The following is an 18,787-nucleotide window of genomic DNA, read 5'->3' as shown; positions in this document are numbered from 1 at the left end:
AAAACAAACCAGAAGATCCTCAACCAAATCAACCCAAAGTTCTTTCTTGAGTCACAGATGATCAAAATCAAATTATGCAGAAGACCTAGCAATCTGGAAAAGGATCTAAGGCTGGGAAGGATGGAAAGAGAAGAGGATGAATTTAGTTACAATGATGATAATAATGAGTTCACTATGGGAAGACCTAAATGGCCAGGTTAGGAACCGATAGATCTATGTGATTGCTAGAAGTAAAAAAAATGATTAAAGGGTGCACAATCAATCAATGAAGCTGAATTATTAATTCAGTTCATTTAAGTGATACTATGGAACTTTTCATGATTGTACCTTCTGTTCATTTAGCTGTTTCGCCAGAGCTTTACTGTTCTGGGGTGGGTTTTCCTGAAATTTTTGCTGTGTTTCTTCAACTTGTTTAATCCAGTTATCCAGTGCACCATAAGTATCTCTGTAGTACTTTAGTGATTTATTGATAGTCTCCAAGTCACGCAACCTATAGTTGACAGGAAAGCCATTTCAGAAATGAACAAATGGTTATTTTAATGCAACACTGCAGTAGCTGCCTTTTTATATAAAGATGTAGTAATACTTGGCACATATCCTCCAGTTGTAGAACACCTTAAGATAAATCATTTTATTTTCCTCATGTAATAGATTAACAAAGGGCAAAAACTGAGGGTGTGTGCTTGCTGGAGTTCACTAGTAAATTCATGCCAAAGGAAAGATGCCACTCGATTATCTTTCATTAACTACTTTTCTCAGGATTGATACAGAAGAACTGCAAAACTATTAAAACAAAATTTTGACATTTCAGTGAAAGCATAACTTCTATAACTGAGCTAAGTATTATCAAGAAATTATCTTTTCTATAAGATATATACCAAGGAGCAGAACCTTCTAGATAATCTGACATCTTTCCATAAAGACTAAAATCAGTATAATGATCCATATCAATTTTTTGGGGTGGGACAGGGGGAGGTGAGACCTCTGGCTGTCCCTCGTTTGAAATGCCAGGCAGTAAATAATTTGAATAAGCAGGAATGATTACAAATAAATAAAAAGTGTAATTTAAAATTATCATGCAGTTCTAAACCACCACCACTGGAGGGCTATTCTCTGAACTTATTTCTCATTAGGTAAATTTGGAAACTGCAATGTGGAAACCAGGAATAAAAAATCAGTATTTTTTCATGAGCTCATTAAATTCAAGTTCATTATAGAAAATACTATTCTGTCAATTATATCACATTGTATTGCCAAGTTTTATATACCTGTTTCCTACGCAAACATATAAATACAATGACTAAGGAACAGTAGGCAATAATTAAATGTTATGCTAAATGCAACTGAACTAAAGCGATAGGTATAATTAATGCGGCTATGCAGTGCTTTGGATTCAAAAGAAAATATGGTGCTACAGTGGGAGCAGGGACATTCACATAGCATCCATCTCCAACTCATCAAAGCAGCTGCATCTTTTCTCAGAATCAATGGCAGCCAGGAAAATAGATACTGAAGGAGTTTCAGACAGGTACCACACTCGTAAACTGTAGAATCATTCCTGGAAAAAGCCACAAAAGCACTATTGCCTGCAGTGGTTTCCATTTCTATTACAGGACGTCCAGATTGACTAATTCAGTGTAATTGTTTATTATAGAATACAATTAATTTTGAAACCAGTATTTCAAATGTAAAAGCCTAGCAATTACTTTTAATTAATGTCTACACACTTTTATATTCTAAAAAGCAGTCATCTTGAAAATGTAATCCATAAGTTTCCTTACTCCTCTATTTCTCACCCTATTCATGAACTGAACTTCAGCATTATTCTAATAAATGGTAGGCCCAACTGCTTTAGTCCCAGGTTTGACCTAAACACACATATAAAATGGAGTGGAGATATCACTGTAGGAAAAAAAGGGGGGCAACGCTGAATCCTCTCCCTCACAGCTTATTTTTCTGTAGGGTATAATTCACTTCTCTGCTGAAAAGAGAGTCACTGAGAACAGTGCTCTGGGAGGAAGGTGATATGAGGAAAAGAGCAAATACAGGGCAACTTCAACTTTTACTGACCTCATTGAGTTTACATAATGATAGACAGATCGACTGCCATCCTGCATATCATTTAGAGATGCCTATTTTGTCACTTTCTTTCCAATGTTATTTCTATCACTATCAAAGTATCATCTTCCAAATTAATGGCAGCTACAACCCCACAGTACAGTATTATGCAATGAGAATATTTCATACTCCCTTGATGAGTTTATTCTTGTCAAGGCAGTTTTTAAAAAGAAAATACTAACCTGTTTTCAATCTGAGAATGAACATTCTGCCACCTCTCAGTTAACTGATCTGCTTTCTCTTTGTGCCAGTCAAAGTCAAGATCACGTTCCTTGTGTGTTTTAAACATCTGATCACTAATTGCTTTCGCTTTCTGGAGTTCATCTTCTAAGGCATGGAATACTTCTCTTTTTTCATCAACTTCAGCTCTCCATTGCTAATGAATAAAGTATGTGATGACAAACAGACAATATTGTTCCTTGTGGCATCTTCCCAAATGCCATATTCAGGCTCCAAACCCAACCCTCCCCAATGTATCAGACTGCCATTACTATTCTCAATCAACATAGTCAATCAATATGCTGGGTAAGGATAGTAAGAACTATAATTCACACATTTGTGAGTTAATAGATAAGAGAGGACTACTACATTATAATCAATCATGGGGATATACTTTAGTATGTCAAACAAACATATTCACTTTACTAAATATTGCCAAATACATGTAATATTGTAATATTTACAGTATTCTTATCATGTAGCATGGAGACACAATTAAGTATTCCAGAGCTTATTCCATAGGAAGCTAATATTTTTCAATATTCCCAAAAGGTAGGGAAAATGAGTGCAAGGAGAAAAGCCTAGGCTACATTTTTCCTGGAAAAATGTCTTTATTATGGATATTAGGCAAGAAAAGGGAAATACTTTTTTTAACAGATTACTTCAACTATTTTTGTCTTTAAGGCCAGAGATTGGAAGAAAGACTTCAATATTTGAAATTGGCAGCTTTGGACTGTTCTTTCTATCAGTCAGTGTAATATGTAGCTCAGTTTCTAATAAAGTGATACAATGGAATGACATCTACAATCATTTGACCTGATTATATTTTATCAGCCATTTATCTGTGATTCCAATTCCATTTTCACATTTGCAAGTATTCACTCTCTCAAAATGCAGGGTCTTTGGTGCTCCCTGAGCTTGTTTGTTTTCTTGCAGATGTTTCATTACCCTAACTAGGTAACATCATCAGTGCTAGTAAGCAGTGCTGTTTGTTGTCTGTTTATATTCTGGTGTCTTGCTTGTCTTGGTTGGTGGTCTTAGGGATTCTTTGGTTGGGCTATTTACTAATGGTTCTGTGGCAATTTCTTGATTGGGATGTTGCTTCCTTGATTGTTGGTCTGAAGGTGACCTTGGAGTTAATCTATGCTGATCTGAGTGCTGATTACTGGTGGAGTCTTTTTCTCTTTAGGGCTGGTTGAGTGTCTCTTTTGCATAATCTATAGATGTTGTTAATGTCTATGTGTCTATTGATGGCTGATTTTTCAGAATGCTAGGCTTCTAGAAATTCCCTGGCATTTTTGGATTTAGCCTGGTCTAGGATTGTCACATTTTCTCAATTGAAACTATGGTTAAAATCTGTCTATATGTTGTGAAATTAAAGTATTTTTGTCATGCCTTTTGACTGCCAGCTGGTGTTCATGAAAACCAGTAATCAGCACTCAGATCAGCATAGATTAACTCCAGGGTCACCACCAGACCAACAATCAGAGCCATTACTAAACAGCCCAACCAAAGAATCCCCAAGACCACCCCCACCCATCCAGACAGGCAAGACACCAGAATATAAACAGACAGCAAACAACACTCCTTACTAGCACTGATGATGTTGCCTAGTTGGGGTAATGAAACCTCCACAAGAAAACAAGCAAGCTCAGGAAGCACCAAGGACCCCTCATTTCAACCCTGAGCTACAAATATTCTCCTTCACTGGTACCTTCTCAAAAGTCACTCATTATGTAGCTTGCAAAGTGTTTTATCTTAACATAATTAAAAGGCATATTAATACCAATACCAAATTAATACCCATATTCATACCTTCAGTGTACCCATCAGGTTCTCAATATTGCTCTTGTCAGCAGTTAATGGGTCTTCCTCACAAAGTTTAGTCTCATACTGTTTTACTAGAGTTTCAGCTCCTTGAGTGTTTTTGAGCACCAAATTTACAGTTTTTAACCTGAAACAAATAAAACGTGTACGAATAACCTCTCAAAATAACAATGTTTTCAAAATATTTTAATATATCTGAATTCAATTTAATTCTATCCATTAGAAAGAAGAAATCTGCCTTTCAACATTCACATTTTCACACAGCTATTTTCATAGCTAAAAAATATTGCTACGATAACAGTGATCATGTCCAATAAAAGGCCTTACTTACTTTTCTATGTAAATGGAAGACATGGAATAAACCTGATTCATGTTCTGAATGACAAGATTAAGTTCAGAGCGCAGAGTTGGGACTGAAGGGGAACCAGCAGCTTGGCTGAAGAAATCATTGCATTTATCTGTGATTGTTTCCAAGTCATCTTTGAGTCGATCCAGCTCCTTTTTGAGCTTCTACAGAAAAAAAGGGTGAGGCTTATTTTCATATAGTAAAGGATTCTCACAAATCATATTCTTAAACTAAGGGAAGAGCATGAGCTGAAGTCCCTAAGAACCACAAGCAACAGCTACAATAGCATAATACCAGCCTTGATCCAACTTGGGAGGACTGATTAACCCCTCCCTCCTTGCCAGCTTATTCCTTCCTACTGTATTGGTTGGTTAAAATGTCCATCATCTCTTTTTTTGTAACTGTTTGTAAATGAAAGACCACAACAACATGAAAGCCTACATCTTTTTTCTCTTTTTCTCCCTAATTAGAAACCTATCTACAACTCCATATTAATTTCTGATGTAATGGTTTAGGCCAGGGGTAGGCAACCTTGGCTCTTTTATGATTCGTGGACTTCAACATGGCTGGCTCAGGAATTCTGGGATTTGAAGTCCACGAGTCATAAAAGAGCCAAGGTTGCCTACCGCTGCTTTAGGCCTTAGGTGTCCAAATGTTTGGCTTGCTCAGACTGCATTGAGTGAAGTGAAATTGTCTTTGGCCATAATGTACATAAGTAAGAAAAATCCTTTATTATTGTTTTTTACAATCTGGACAGCTAGTAATTACACATTACTAGCTGCCCAGGGCCATATGCAGCCTGTGGACCAGGAGTTGGACATGCCTGGTTTAGGTCCTTTGTTTTTTTTCTTCCCAAAAGTGGTTATTTGAACAACTTGGCAAAAAAAATTATGTGATAACTGTAACATTTCCAAATACAAAAGATACAGCGTTGCTTTTAATTCTATCTCAGGTGTATTTCAAGAAAAGCCACATGGAAAGTATGTCCTAACTAAATGTATTTCATATTGACCACATTGTCATATCTAAGTTTGCACACTAAGCTAAACTGCAAGCTGTAGAATGATAAACCAATTATGTTCACAAATTATAAGCCAATCCTTATAATGTTGTCTCAATTTTGGCACCATAGTTTGTATTTGTGTCTGAATGATCTTCATCTGACCAGGTCAAATGAAACTATCAGAGGATTCAGAAAGCAAGAAGGCCCAATTTCTTTTCTTTACTTTACGAGTAATGATAGGTTTGGGAGGAAATAGTAACAATCTGGATTGGAACTGTGCCTGATTAGGAAGGGAAAGCTCTAATAGGATCACTAAATACTTCCTTGGAGTATATTGTATCTCATACGAATTTTGACGGTGCAGAGATGAATTCTATTTATTCTTCCAGAAGACTTTGATTCCAATCTGTAACAATTTGCACTTATTCTGAGAATTTAAAACAAAAACCCTCAACAGATGTAGTTTTATCCAATTAATTTAATGCAATAAAAGTTGTTCGAACTTGATTACAATTTATTTATTTATTTATTTAGGAGACTTATATACCGCTTTAAGTGCAAGCGCTCTCTAAGCGGTGTACACCAGTAAGCAATGTATATATATATATTTACATTGCCCCCAACAATCTGGGTCCTCATTTTACCTACCCCGGAAGGATGGAAGGCTGAGTCAACCTTGAGCCGGTGAGATTTGAACCGCTGACCTGCTGACCACAGTCAGCTAAAGTGGCCTGCAGTACTGCACTCTACCTGCTGCGCCACCTCGGCTCATGTTCAATGTTCAAAAAGGTAGTTTTCATCAGCAAATTGAGAAGAGTTACCTCTTGTTCAGAGATACGGAACACACTTTCAGGTAGGTCATCCCTCTCCAGAGGAGTTCGAATTTGTCTAATCAAACGATCTTCACAATTCTCCAATCGAAGTCTGATGTTTCGAACTTCTGAGATGTATAAATTATAAACAGATTCCTCATGCTCCTCTGTTGAAACCAATGCAAACGTAAGTTAAGCCAACCGATCTTATTTTTCATCTGCTACCACATGATATTCCACAATTAAAGTTTCAAAGTTTAGAAATATAGCTCTCCTTGAAATCCAAAATAATGTGCAACTAACTGTTCTGGATAGTGATAATGAGAAATACTGGATGTGATAATAATGTGATGTGGGGGAAAAAAGGAACGGTATTATGTATTTCTTGTTTCTAACCTTTTCTACCACCTTTAAAATATCTTTTCTATTTGAAAGAAAAAAGTCATCTTGAATTTCAGGCATCGCAAAATTTCCCAGAAATTTTAACATTACAGAAACAGGTTGCATAAGAATTAATCTTTATGTGTAAATAATGTAACTTCTCTTCAATGTTCTTATTTTTAGCTTTTTTTATGAATCCAAGCAATTTCTACAAAAAGTGATTATCCTGTTAAACACAGATGCTTATAATTCCATTTGCACTGGATTGCTTAATTGGATTGCCTACACCCGGTTCTTCTTGAGATGATTCTACTGTAGGGTCATATTAAGGCTACAATAATAAATCCCTTATCTCTTATTTCAACCCAGCATATCATTATTCTATAGAATGACCTAAGTTCATTTTAATTAGCTATAATCTGCTCCCTTGTGCTTTTCTGTATCATTAGAATGTGAATAAATAATTACAATATATACACCCAGCTTTTTAGAATTATATAGGCATTTGAAGCTTAACATTTTAAGAATGGAGATGTTTATACATGTAAGAATGAATGTTCAAAAATTTTGATAGAAGACTATAGAGTTATGTTATGCAAATACAGATATTTTTTAAAGAGAATAGTAGATATACTCTTCCTAGTAATTTATATTGGCAGTCTAACAATATCTTGATACGTTCTTCATCAGCACTAAGCAAAATTTATTTCCACATCAGCCTGCTAAAGTAACAATCTGTTCTCCAACAATATATACAATATTCCAGTATTCATTTTAGAGCCTTAAATGAAATCAGAATGTATGCTATTCAAATGAGAGCACTTATGCAAAATTGCCAGATGTTTTTTCTACAACCACATGTGGAAAGTGAACTACCAGCAACAATAATGAAAAGGAGGCAAACTGTAAGCCATTGGTAGGGGTCAGTTTCTTCTTTTTCAAGTGTGATTTTATTTTCCTGATCTTAGAAGAAGCTTCCTGCTTCTACACACATATATCAGATGTGCAACCTATATTACTAGCTAGCTAACTCATGTGAATAATTGATCACATGACAAGGAAACCTGGAAAGAAAGGATACAGAAGACTGTGGTCCCTCTTTTCTGTTACTGGCAACCAAAAATCTTCAACTTTGCACTAGTGTTGCTATGATCCAATTAAAATACTGTAGTTGACGCATACAAAGCTGAAAATACTGCATCTACAACAATATATCACATCAAGGAACTTATAAGAGTCTCCTTTCTGGGATGATTAATACACTTGCCTCTCTCAGCAGACTTAAGGAGCTCTTGGTAGTACTGCTTGCATACATTCACTTCCCTTTCCAACTGGGCAATGTCAGCAACAGAGAAGATTTTGGACTCCTGGCTGTCTTCCAAGAAGTCATCAAAGCGAGACTGCAAGTTGCTTAAAACCTGCTGATGTTCACCTGGCAAGAGTGTTTTGATCTAGAAAATGTTTTAAAATTGGAATAAAATTTAAAATCTTTCCATCGATCGGTAACATTCCTTCCCTTTCCATGATATAAATATAGAGCACAGACTGCCTTAAAGCTCTTATTCATAAAGCCCTTAAACCATCAGTTACTGAAATTCTGACTCAATAAACCAGGAAATGTCAAGCGTCGGGGAGGTCAGAAGATCAAGGCAGTTCAAATGGGTATAAAGATTTAATGCAGGCTAAGCTCTCTGCAAAAATCTGAACTACTAACAGCCAAGGGAAATTAGTGGGAGATAAGAATCAATGGAAGTCAAGGTGGGCTGGACTTGATCTCTTGTGGGCACGAAGGGACTCAAGACTGATGATGTGCTTGATCCCTCCTTCAGGCTCAGCTTGGTCATCTCCTATAGAAAGTTGCCTCTCAGGAATACAATGCCCACAGTATATACATACAGTGCATAAAGACAAACATCCATGGAACCACATCTACTGGATAATGTCACAGGTCAGAATTTTTTTACCATTTTTACAGCAAATTCCAATGTAATATTGGTACATCAGTGGTTCTCAACCTTTCTAATGCCGCGACCCCATAATACAGTTCCCCATGTTGTGGTGACCCCCAACCACTTATACATCACCAGGTACCAGGGGCGTGGCCAAAGAAAAGGGGGAAAAATGGCGGACAGCCTTGTTTGGCGACCCCCGTGAAATGGTCGTTCGACCCCAAATGGGGTCCCGACCCACAGGTTGAGAACCACTGTGGTACATGTTTAGCATCATGTCTGCTATATAAAATACGAAGCTCTTCTCAATCTTTACATGTCATTGTAACGGTAAAATGTAAATTCTTCATTGTAAGGTCATATTGTTGAAATACTGAATACGCAGGTGGGGTGGGGAGTGGGGAACTAACTAGGTATTCAAATGAGAGTTGGAATACACAAAGAACTTACCGAAGCAACATTACTTGCTCGAACAGTTTCAATTTCAGTTGTTAAATAGTGCCAAGAAACTACACTTTTCAAATTTATGTGTGACTCATGCCACAGAGATAGGACATTCTGATATTGCTGCTCAATTCTGAAATGCATAAAACGCAAGGGGATTATGTTAGCGATATCACACAAGACAGTCTTCAGAATGAACTGGTAATAAATTTCCTAGACTAAATACATTTTTTCAGAATTATTTTAAAAAGCAAGTGACATTAATATGGGTTTGGTGCATGTAATTTCCTACCTATTTGCAGTGTCTATGGCTTCTTTATTGGGAGGAGGGATGGTAAAACAAACAGAGGGAACCATGGCCTCATTGCCACTTGGGCTGATCACTTTCCATTTTGCTCGATGGGAGTTGCTTGCCAGGACACATTCATCATCTTTGTAAATGGTTATCTAGTTGTTAACAGAAAACCAGAACAACTGAATAAGCCTTTCTCAAGTCAAAAACTGATGCAACAAAAAAAAGTGACAAAAGAACGAAGTAAAACTGATTTATCCCCCAACTGTGGTAATAAGCTCTGGAGGAGGCTTCCAGGAGTTTGTTATCAATACCAGCCCAGGGTCTTCTTCCTCCCCATAACTGATTCAAAGATGGTAAAAGCTTCCAACCTCGATCTGTCGATAGTCACAGATGGCCTTAATTGGGATGGACGTTTTTAGGGAATTTTCGGGATTCCTCGGCCTTAGCTGAACTATTGCCTTTGCTCTGCCCACAAGGCCTGCCACGGTGCTCTTGTATTGCAGGAGCTGTTCTTTTTCCTCCTGGATGCCAAATTAAAGAAGAAACATATTGAAAGCAGTTAAAAATTAAGCACCCTTTTCTTGAAAGTGTTTTAGGTTTTCTTGGTGTTTTTTTTTTTCTAGTTTGGTTTATTTTCCAAGATGTAATTCACAAGAGGCACAATCGGGGACATTTTTGACAGCCTTTTCCAAATTGATGATTTGCAGATTTGTTGAGATTATTTCCCATTCTCGGGGTTCTCATATGGCTGGAATCCTAGTAACCGTTGTTGCAACACATCAGGAGGGAATCGTTTTAAGGAATGAGGCTTTGTACAATAATTACTATTATAGTCGTATTTGGCAGAAATGACAACAGTTCTTAAACAAGGCAAGCTATGATCAATTTGAAATAATTTCACCCAAGTAATTATAGTCGTATTTGGCAGAAATGACAACAGTTCTTAAACAAGGCAAGCTATGATCAATTTGAAAGAATTTCACCCAAGTATTTAGGTTTATTTGTTCCAGTTTCAAGAATAATGATTATTTTGGGCATAGCTTGATTCATACAGGCTGTTTAATAAGCTTCCAATACTGAAAATTAATGAATGCAAACTACCTTTGTTTTTACAGAGAATGCCTCTTCTCAGTTAAAGAAAAGGTTCTGCTAATAGACACTGCACACATGTCTGTGTGTGTGCACATACGCATGCATCATCCTGGCTAAAGGCATAATATCTTAGAAAGTATTAACACACACTTGAAGAGTAAAATCAACTAATGTATTCGTATTCCTACCATAGACTCTTGGATCATATCTTCTAGTTTATGAATGCTGCTGGATCTATCACAATTGTATTTTCGATGTACTGCATCTCGTAAATTCTTCAAGTAATCTAGAGCCTCCTTGGCATCACTGAAAAACTAGAATGAAACAAACTTTTCATTTAATAAGGCACTACTGAAAATATGTTTATTATACACAGAGAGTGGGGGGAGGGAGGGGGGAGAGGGAGAGAGAGATCAAAAGATATCAAAACAGAAATGGTTACTGTTTTTTCAAAAAAAAGATTTATATATAATATACTGAACCAGTAGAATCACACTACTGGAATAACATAAAAAAATAGTCTCTTTGAAACATCTGAATTAAATGGGTAAAAACTGTATCTTTGTCTTAACACATTTTTCGCATCTATGAAATTTAAACATTCCTCTACACTGCTTAGCTGAGAACCACATTAAAATTTCCTTCTTGGTGGTATAGCTACAGCTGAAATCTGCAATCACGTCACAGTATCTTCAATTTAATCCATACCTCAAAATATGCAGTGTTTTCTCTTAAATGCTGTTCAACACATTGGCAGAGCTGTAAAATCCAGCTCCACTGGGTTTGCATTGCAGCTCGGTAGGCCTAAAGGATACAGAAAGAGATAAAGAACCATGTGTGTCTAGGCAACCTCAGCCCCAGTTCTCTCTAATGAGACAAAGAATATGAATAGATTTTCCCTCCCCCATTCCTAATGCCTTTGTCTCAACTGTATGCAGTAGAACAAAAGCACTCTCTAAAATACAAATTGCTCTACAAAGATAGTAAAAATTTTCTGAAAAGTCAGGTTGACTGCAGTTTAGAATCTAAACACCTTGGCTCCAGCTTATATTATTGGACAGTGGCTGCCTGTTAAGTTGGCTAAAACTAGTGACACTCACTACAGAATCCGGTAGAGCGTATTGTTTAATAACAAGGACAGATCACAAAGATCATCGGCTTCTAGCTTTTAAGTATTGTTGTAGAATATCCATACTGACAGAGATACAGAATCAACTAACCTAATATGTGCTAGCTACAGTCTTTGGTTGCAAGAGATTATTCTACAACAGTGTTTCTCAACCTTAGCCAGTTTAAGATGAGTGGATTTCAATTCCCATGGCCAGCTGAAGAATTCTGGGAGCTGAAATCCACTCTTCTTAAAGTTGCTACGGTTGAAAGCACTGACCTACAGTATATTTCTTAATTCCAGTCCAAAATAAATGTAATGTCCAAGTAAGATCTGTAATAGTATATAATTGTGATGCATAACAGCAATGAAACATTTATAGGGAGAGGCTCCTTATTACAAATGAGCAAGAAAAATGCTGCCCCCCTCTAGGTGTACTAGATTCACTTTTACTCAAACGTTAGATGGTGCTATCATACTGGAGTTCTTCATGGGGGGAAAAGAGCGCTCTGTATTCCTTTTTAAGTAACTCAAAACAATCAGCAGTGAAACACAGCCAGTGAGGGCAAGAAATAGAACAGAATACAATAGAAGAAATCAGGAAGAATTCAGGAAGAAATCACAATGGGCTAGTTGGAACCCTAAACAGGAGGGCCATGTTTTGTAACCTTGTTTCATTCATTTTAGGACACTAGCAAGGTGTCCTGCTGAATTTTAAAGACTAACAAATGCACTGAGTCATAACCTTTCGTACTCAACTAAATGTATACTGCAAGAAAATTTTATGTGCAGCAATGCAGCAATAACACAAAATGGAAAAGGGGAACCCAGTCATAAATAGTTATCTGGAGCTCTAATGTGTACAAGATGAAATCAGTGATGCCCGTTATTGACTACCGTTGGAAACAGAAATACAGCAGAGGACTAAACAGGAAATAATGTTACAAGATTGTATATGAATTTTCTCCAAGGTTTTTAACAAAAGCCGGGATGGGGGGGGGGAAAGGGCTGGTGTTAGAATAAACACAACACACATACAACCAATTGAGGAAGGCTGCAATTCTGCAGAAAGTTATTTAAAACTGTTGCTTTAAATTTGGAATTCTACAAAAAGTGCTTCTAAAGCCAGATTTAATAACCTACCTCGATAGTTAATCTCGCAGGGTGGTTTTCAAAGAGCAATTGTTCTGCTATTTCCTGAACTGATTTAATAACTTCTTCTTTCTGGTCAAGTTCTCTCATCAGATCCTTTCAAATTAAAAAAAAAAAAAGCTTTTGAAACCTGCAGCAAGTAGGAAAGAATACGTTCAGCTTTATTTTTACTAAATCTTACGGCATGATATTCCTTTTTCCTTGCTATATTTGTATTCCTTTCACTCCAGTCGTGTGCAACTTCCTCTTCCTCCTTTTCATTCAACCATATAAGTTCCCGGGTGGCACGTGATACAAAATTGTGAAGGGTGTCAAGGTGTCTTTCCTGATTTCTGGAGGCATTCTTGAGAAGACAAAAAAACAAAGTTTGATTTTGCTTATGTTGCCAAGGAACATCCCACTGAGACCTGGACTTCTTGACAATGATCTTACCAAGAGTTTTGCATATTGACTCTCCAGTTTGTGCAATTTTTCTGTATAGCTGAGTTTGAGGGGAGCAGTCATTTGGATCTGGGTAGAACAAACTGGATTAGAGACTTTTTTTAAAGAAAGAAAAGAAAAGCCACGAGACACACAACAGTTAACAGGAGGATTGTGCATTTCTTATTATTCATTTAATTAATATAACATTTTTCTTTAAGCCAAGTGCAGTTATACAACAAGTTAAAACCTATGCATCTTTTTAAAATATGTACAGTCACCAGGTGTTTTCATACTGTACCTCACTGATTTTTGCTTCTTTAAGACTTGATTCAAATTCTTCAATAGCTTTGTGAACATTCTTGTGATTTTCAACATGGCTTTCAACACCTGGCAAATCTGAACCCCATTCGGCTCGGTCAAGTTGTACCTGTTAAAGGAGAGGTTAAAAAACATTAAACTTGATCCATTGAATAGATAAGAAAAAAAGATCAAGTTCAGATGAAGACCATACACGTCAAGTTGTTACCTGCATTTCATCCACCCATCTTAAGAGGTCCTGGACAAATTTCATATTGACTTCTTCTTCTGTTAAATTCTGATCAATGAAAGCCGATTTCATCAGAGGCTTCCGAATCTGTGTCAATTTGAGCGTTTGAAGTGCCCCTGTGTCAACTCCAGTTACGTAGCTTTGAATTAACCGTGGTGGGAAGCCTGGAGTGTATGCTGGGGTGATGGCTGGTGTCACTCTTGGGGAAAAACCTGATGATAAACCTGACGTCAGACTGGATGAGGTCAAGGAGGGAGACAAACCCTGACTTAGTCCAGAGTTTAAATTAGGGCTTAGGCTTGGTGCAAATCCTGAGTTTAAGCTTTGTGTTATTCCTGATATCATCATCTTGGTCTGTTCTGTTGTTAGTATTCTCCCTTTGTTGTAGATTGAAGAACACTCTGCTTTTAAGGCCATAAGGTTATCTCGGAGTTTTGCAACCCTGCATTAAAACAGACAAAAGCATTCACCATAGGAATTGTCTAGATATTGCCTCAGAATTTTCATGAACAACATTGGTCAAAAATAATAGTAGAAATCAGAATTAAATAATTAATTTAACTATCATAATAAAAGAGTTTGTTCCAATAAAGCCTTTTATGCACTGCAAAAAAATTGATGCATTCATGCTATAATGGTAATGTCAGGCTGTATGTTTTTGGATATAAAATGTAATCATATAACAAGACCAATAAGCCTGTATAATCAATTTTATCTCAAATGTGATTCCTAAATATGCTTGCAAACATGCTCATCTCATGTGAAAAGGACAGCTTGTTTAAGACATCATTTGTGCATCTTTGAGAAGGAAGTGCAAAAGTGACTATAAAAGTAGGAATCAAACCATATGGCTACTAATGGGAAAAAATGCATACAGCATCAAAAAGGCTGTTCTACATACTGGTAACAATATTAGTCCACACATGATAGTAAAAGTCAACCTGTTATAGGTGAGCCACACATATGCCCCTGGAAACCACCCAGAGCAGATTGCGCTCTCGCTAACATGAGGTCTCAGCTTGGTAGGCTGCAGGGAATAGCTTTTGCTGAGAAAAAAATGAGAAATGAGAGATTTTCTTTTTATCCAGCAAAAATACTGACAATGGCAATGTTCCTGCTGGTACTGGCCTTACCTAGGAACTGGTGAAGATTTTACAGCCAAAAGGTTGTCCAATTCTGATTTACAGAAGCACTCATTTATATATTTTTACGTAAGTGGCAGTGTGTCATAAAAGTAGCCAAAGACATTGCTAGACACATGCTGAATACAGGATATCCTAAGCAATACTTATTATTATATGGTAGAATTATCTTACTCTGGGCTACAGGGCAGCTGAAACGATTTCAGAAATCAGACTTTAAAGCAGAATTATCTATGCATTACTTTTGAAATCACTCTCTAGCTCTAGCATAGATGAATGGATATCCTAATTAAAGTCAAACTTAGCATCATTTAAATAAATTGTTTAAACAACTTGAACACAGACCCAAGTAAGTCAAACCAATTTCTGTTAAAGTTACAGAAATTGCCAAGAGCAGAATAGTCACTGGCATGAAACAAGCTAGGCGCTCCTATTCCTAAATAGCAACCTTAACGTATGTACCTTTGGACCAATTGATCCGCCTGATAATATTTTCCATCAGTAAGAATCTGGGCATCCATAACTTGTTGGCGGAGAAGATTCTCACACTCAAGTAGATAGCCTGCAATCTCAGCTTCATTCTGGAACTGCAGGCCTGCTTCTAATCGTTTTCTATCCTACGTTTAAACAGGGGGGAAAAAAAATCACACATGTATTTAACTGGAAAATAAATTCATCATGAGATACTTATGTTTTTCTACACTAATAATCTTTTTGGGACAGACAATAATTATGCTTACTTAGAAATCTTTTAGATGTTTATGTCTGAAAAATACGTTGTATATATTTCAATTATCATGAAATATATCTGTAACAGTTTAATTTTAGACCATCAACTATTTATTACATCAAGCCAAATTTTCAATACAGATTGCTCTCTCCAAAAACAGTAGGGTAATTAAATAGTGGCTTCCCCATTAGATAAACAGAAATACATATCTGAACATATAGAACTCTTTTGGAAAACTACCATCAATGTGATTAATTAACTTTATTTTCTATAATAAAATGCTTTGTAAAAGGTTGCTTAAGCAGCCGTGATTTCTTATTTTCTGAAATAGATACAAAGGCTTTTTTTTTTTTTACTGGATAAAACATGAGACAAGTGGATTTTCCATTTTACTAGATGAAATTTACCATAAAGGTAAGGGTAAAGGTTTCCCCTGTCCAATCATTTCCAACTCTAGGGGGCGGTGCTCATCCCTGTTTCTTAGCTAAGGGAGCCAGTCACGTGGTTAGCATGACTGTAAGCCAGTGTTTCTCAACCTTGACAATTTTATGGCACGTGGACTTCAACTCCCAGAATTCCACAGCCAGCAATGCTGGCTGTGGAATTCTGGGAGTTGAAGTCCACCTGCCTTAAAATTGTCAAAGTTGAGAAACACTGCTGTAAGCCAAGGCACATGGAATGCTGTTACTTTCCCACTAAAATGATACCTATTTATCTACTCGCATTTGCGTGCTTTTGAATTAGGTGTGCAAGAGCTGGAGCAAGTAATGGGAGCTCACCCCGTTATGTAACACTTGGGTCTCAAACCCGGACTGTCAGCTCTCCAGCTGACAAGCTCAGCATCTTTAACCACTGAGCCATCATGCTTCCTGAAATTTTAAAATTTAAATTTACCATAAGTATAGTACATGAATTTCATAAGGCAGCTATCAATGCAAAAAAGAAAAGTATAATCCCTTACGAGACATTTACTTGTACGGGGCTGTTAAGTTCCTTGATTTTTGATGTATTTTCAATTTTAAAAAACCCTTACCTATTCTTGAACACTAAAAACAAATATCAAATTCAGGATGTATAGGGGGAACGCACTCCATAGTCTTAACTTGAAATAATAATGCCTATAAATGCACATCTAGCATTTGTTTTTCCTTTCTGGCAGATACAATATTCCTGAGCATTCTCTACCTCCTCTAAGTTTACTGACAGCCTTCAAAACTGCAGTGAAATTATAATAAGCATATACTGTGTTCCCTTAAAAAAATGTTTAGAATATATGTTTCCAATGCCTTATTGACACAGACAGAGATTGAAACATTTAAAACAGTAGCTTTATACTACTTTAAAATGTTTTTAATCCAGAAAGGTGGCATAATATGCAAAAGGAGATCATGCTGGTAGTCAATTCATTGCATGCATGATGACATATGATACATGTCTATGGTACTCCAAAATGAGCTATTAATAAGTACAGATAATTCTTCTCATCTTCCAAATAATTGTGAAAACGGTTATCATTAATTCCTGTTTTAAAAATGCAAAACCTGAAGCCATAGAGTGTGATTTGTTTTGGCCATCGGGTAAGTATCTAATTGTACAAGATCTAAACAAAGATGCTGTCCTTCTATTTTTTATCCAATAATCCACATGGGTTTTCAATATAGAAAAAAGTAAAAAGAAAACTAGATATTCAAAACTACTTACTGACTGCGTAGCATTTCGAGCAAGCATTAGCTTGTCTTCACAATTCAGGCTGTCCCGCTGAACTCTGTTTGCAATTTGCTGCAGCATATCTAACCTAAAGACATCAAAGTTAAGACAGGTCCCATAATGCTGATTATGCCTTTTTCCATACAATAAAGTAGTATTAACTGTTACCAAATAAAATTGAACCAAATTCTGCAATGTAATATCAAAACCTACCTGGATCCTTCCATTGGACCATTGCCGAAGCTTATACACGAATTAACAAGAGTTGGACCACAGTTAACAGATACGAAGTTTTCATTAGAATCAATGCTGGTTCGGGTACTAGTGCTATTACTAAAAGAGTCACTACTCTGGTAGCCATAACTGTTAGCATTCATTTTTCATAGCCAAAAAGCTTCTTGGTTGTTTGAAAACTGAAAAAAGCAGAATGCCTGCAAATGTGCACAGCTATCAGAAAGGAGTTAGCTTTAAGAGCAGTTCCACCATTGCATCCTTAAATAGACTTTAGTGTGCATATTCAAAACCCTGTAAATATTATTCTGATTCCTCTTCAGATTTTGCCTTCAGCTATATATGCCAATGTGGGCTTGGCTTCTCCAGCTTTAAGTACCTGTACAAGTAGGGACTAATCAGAATGATTAGGGCGTTAACACTGGAGGAAAAGTGCCAAATACCTTTAGGTAACTGTCATCCAATCTCAGAAACCTAACTGATATGGGACAGGATAAACAGATCTTACTTTTAAAGATCTGCAATTCCAAGTTGTAAAAAAAAAATTATCAATAGTCATTTTATAGAGTTGTAGTATTTTTTTAAATGAAATGATTCATTATATTAATATTTACTTTTACACGGGACTCCAATGGTCTGTCTTCATTTTGATCCTGCTATGCTCCAACTTCATGTGCTTTCGATAATTGCTTATATTACAGCCAAAACAGGACCAGGACTATAGCTCATCTTGCACAAACTACTTCGCAGAGAATTCAAATTAAGAATGTATTTATAAATGTTTTTGTTCTACTTAAACAGATTCACTGTGCATTTATTGGGATGAAAAGATCAAAATTGCAGAGTCAATGGTTATTTTTGCACTCGGCTAGCTAGTGGCTAAACTTGGACACTAATGCCGGTTTACTGACTGCTATAACTTTTTCTATAAAATGTGGTAGAATCTTTATTTTGACTGTTTGGCATTAAAAATATTTTGCATGTGTACAAGCAAAAATGTCAGTCAACACATCAGGTGTTCAGATTTCTTGCTGGCAAGGAATATCAATATTATATCCCACCATTAGAATTCTTTAAAGTTTATTATTAGCCTTATTGTAGTCTTTATTTCATTAAGGGAATTGAGGCTGCTTCTCCTTCAGCACTACACTTCCTTTAACAGCAGATTATTTTATAATGAATCTTATTGTTCAACAAATCCCTATTCTGTAACTGACCCCCAGTTTATATTAATGCTATTTTAAACTGTTAAGACTAGGCT

General features: G+C 36.5%; 1 protein-coding gene across 43 annotated transcripts in view; it reads right to left on the bottom strand.

Moving 5' to 3' along the window:
- Positions 1-18,787, bottom strand: part of DST (dystonin) — a 314,302-nt gene that overhangs the window by 162,290 nt on the left and 133,225 nt on the right. For 39 of the 43 annotated variants that reach the window (XM_039320283.1, XM_039320278.1, XM_039320288.1 and 36 more), the window contains 18 exons: positions 17,290-17,383; positions 15,321-15,475; positions 13,696-14,158; positions 13,468-13,596; positions 13,179-13,256; positions 12,928-13,089; positions 12,738-12,842; positions 11,195-11,290; positions 10,675-10,800; positions 9,763-9,915; positions 9,392-9,546; positions 9,106-9,232; positions 7,974-8,157; positions 6,335-6,492; positions 4,496-4,674; positions 4,153-4,291; positions 2,301-2,494; positions 328-490 (listed from right to left, as the gene is read on the bottom strand). In XM_039320283.1, coding sequence (XP_039176217.1) covers positions 328-490; positions 2,301-2,494; positions 4,153-4,291; positions 4,496-4,674; positions 6,335-6,492; positions 7,974-8,157; positions 9,106-9,232; positions 9,392-9,546; positions 9,763-9,915; positions 10,675-10,800; positions 11,195-11,290; positions 12,738-12,842; positions 12,928-13,089; positions 13,179-13,256; positions 13,468-13,596; positions 13,696-14,158; positions 15,321-15,475; positions 17,290-17,383 — 2,860 coding nt within the window. Of the gene's footprint in view, positions 1-327; positions 491-2,300; positions 2,495-4,152; positions 4,292-4,495; positions 4,675-6,334; positions 6,493-7,973; positions 8,158-9,105; positions 9,233-9,391; positions 9,547-9,762; positions 9,916-10,674; positions 10,801-11,194; positions 11,291-12,737; positions 12,843-12,927; positions 13,090-13,178; positions 13,257-13,467; positions 13,597-13,695; positions 14,159-15,320; positions 15,476-17,289; positions 17,384-17,508; positions 17,867-18,787 lie in introns of those variants that run through there. The other 4 variants (XM_039320321.1, XM_039320306.1, XM_039320298.1 and 1 more) reach the window with 3 other exon arrangements.

The sequence above is a fragment of the Crotalus tigris genome, unplaced genomic scaffold (assembly GCF_016545835.1).
Source record: "Crotalus tigris isolate CLP2741 ecotype Arizona unplaced genomic scaffold, ASM1654583v1 scf7180000023635.1308423, whole genome shotgun sequence".
Lineage (NCBI taxonomy): Eukaryota > Metazoa > Chordata > Lepidosauria > Squamata > Viperidae > Crotalus > Crotalus tigris.
Note: the sequence above shows the minus strand (reverse complement) of the source record. Positions and strands in the feature narration are given on the sequence as shown.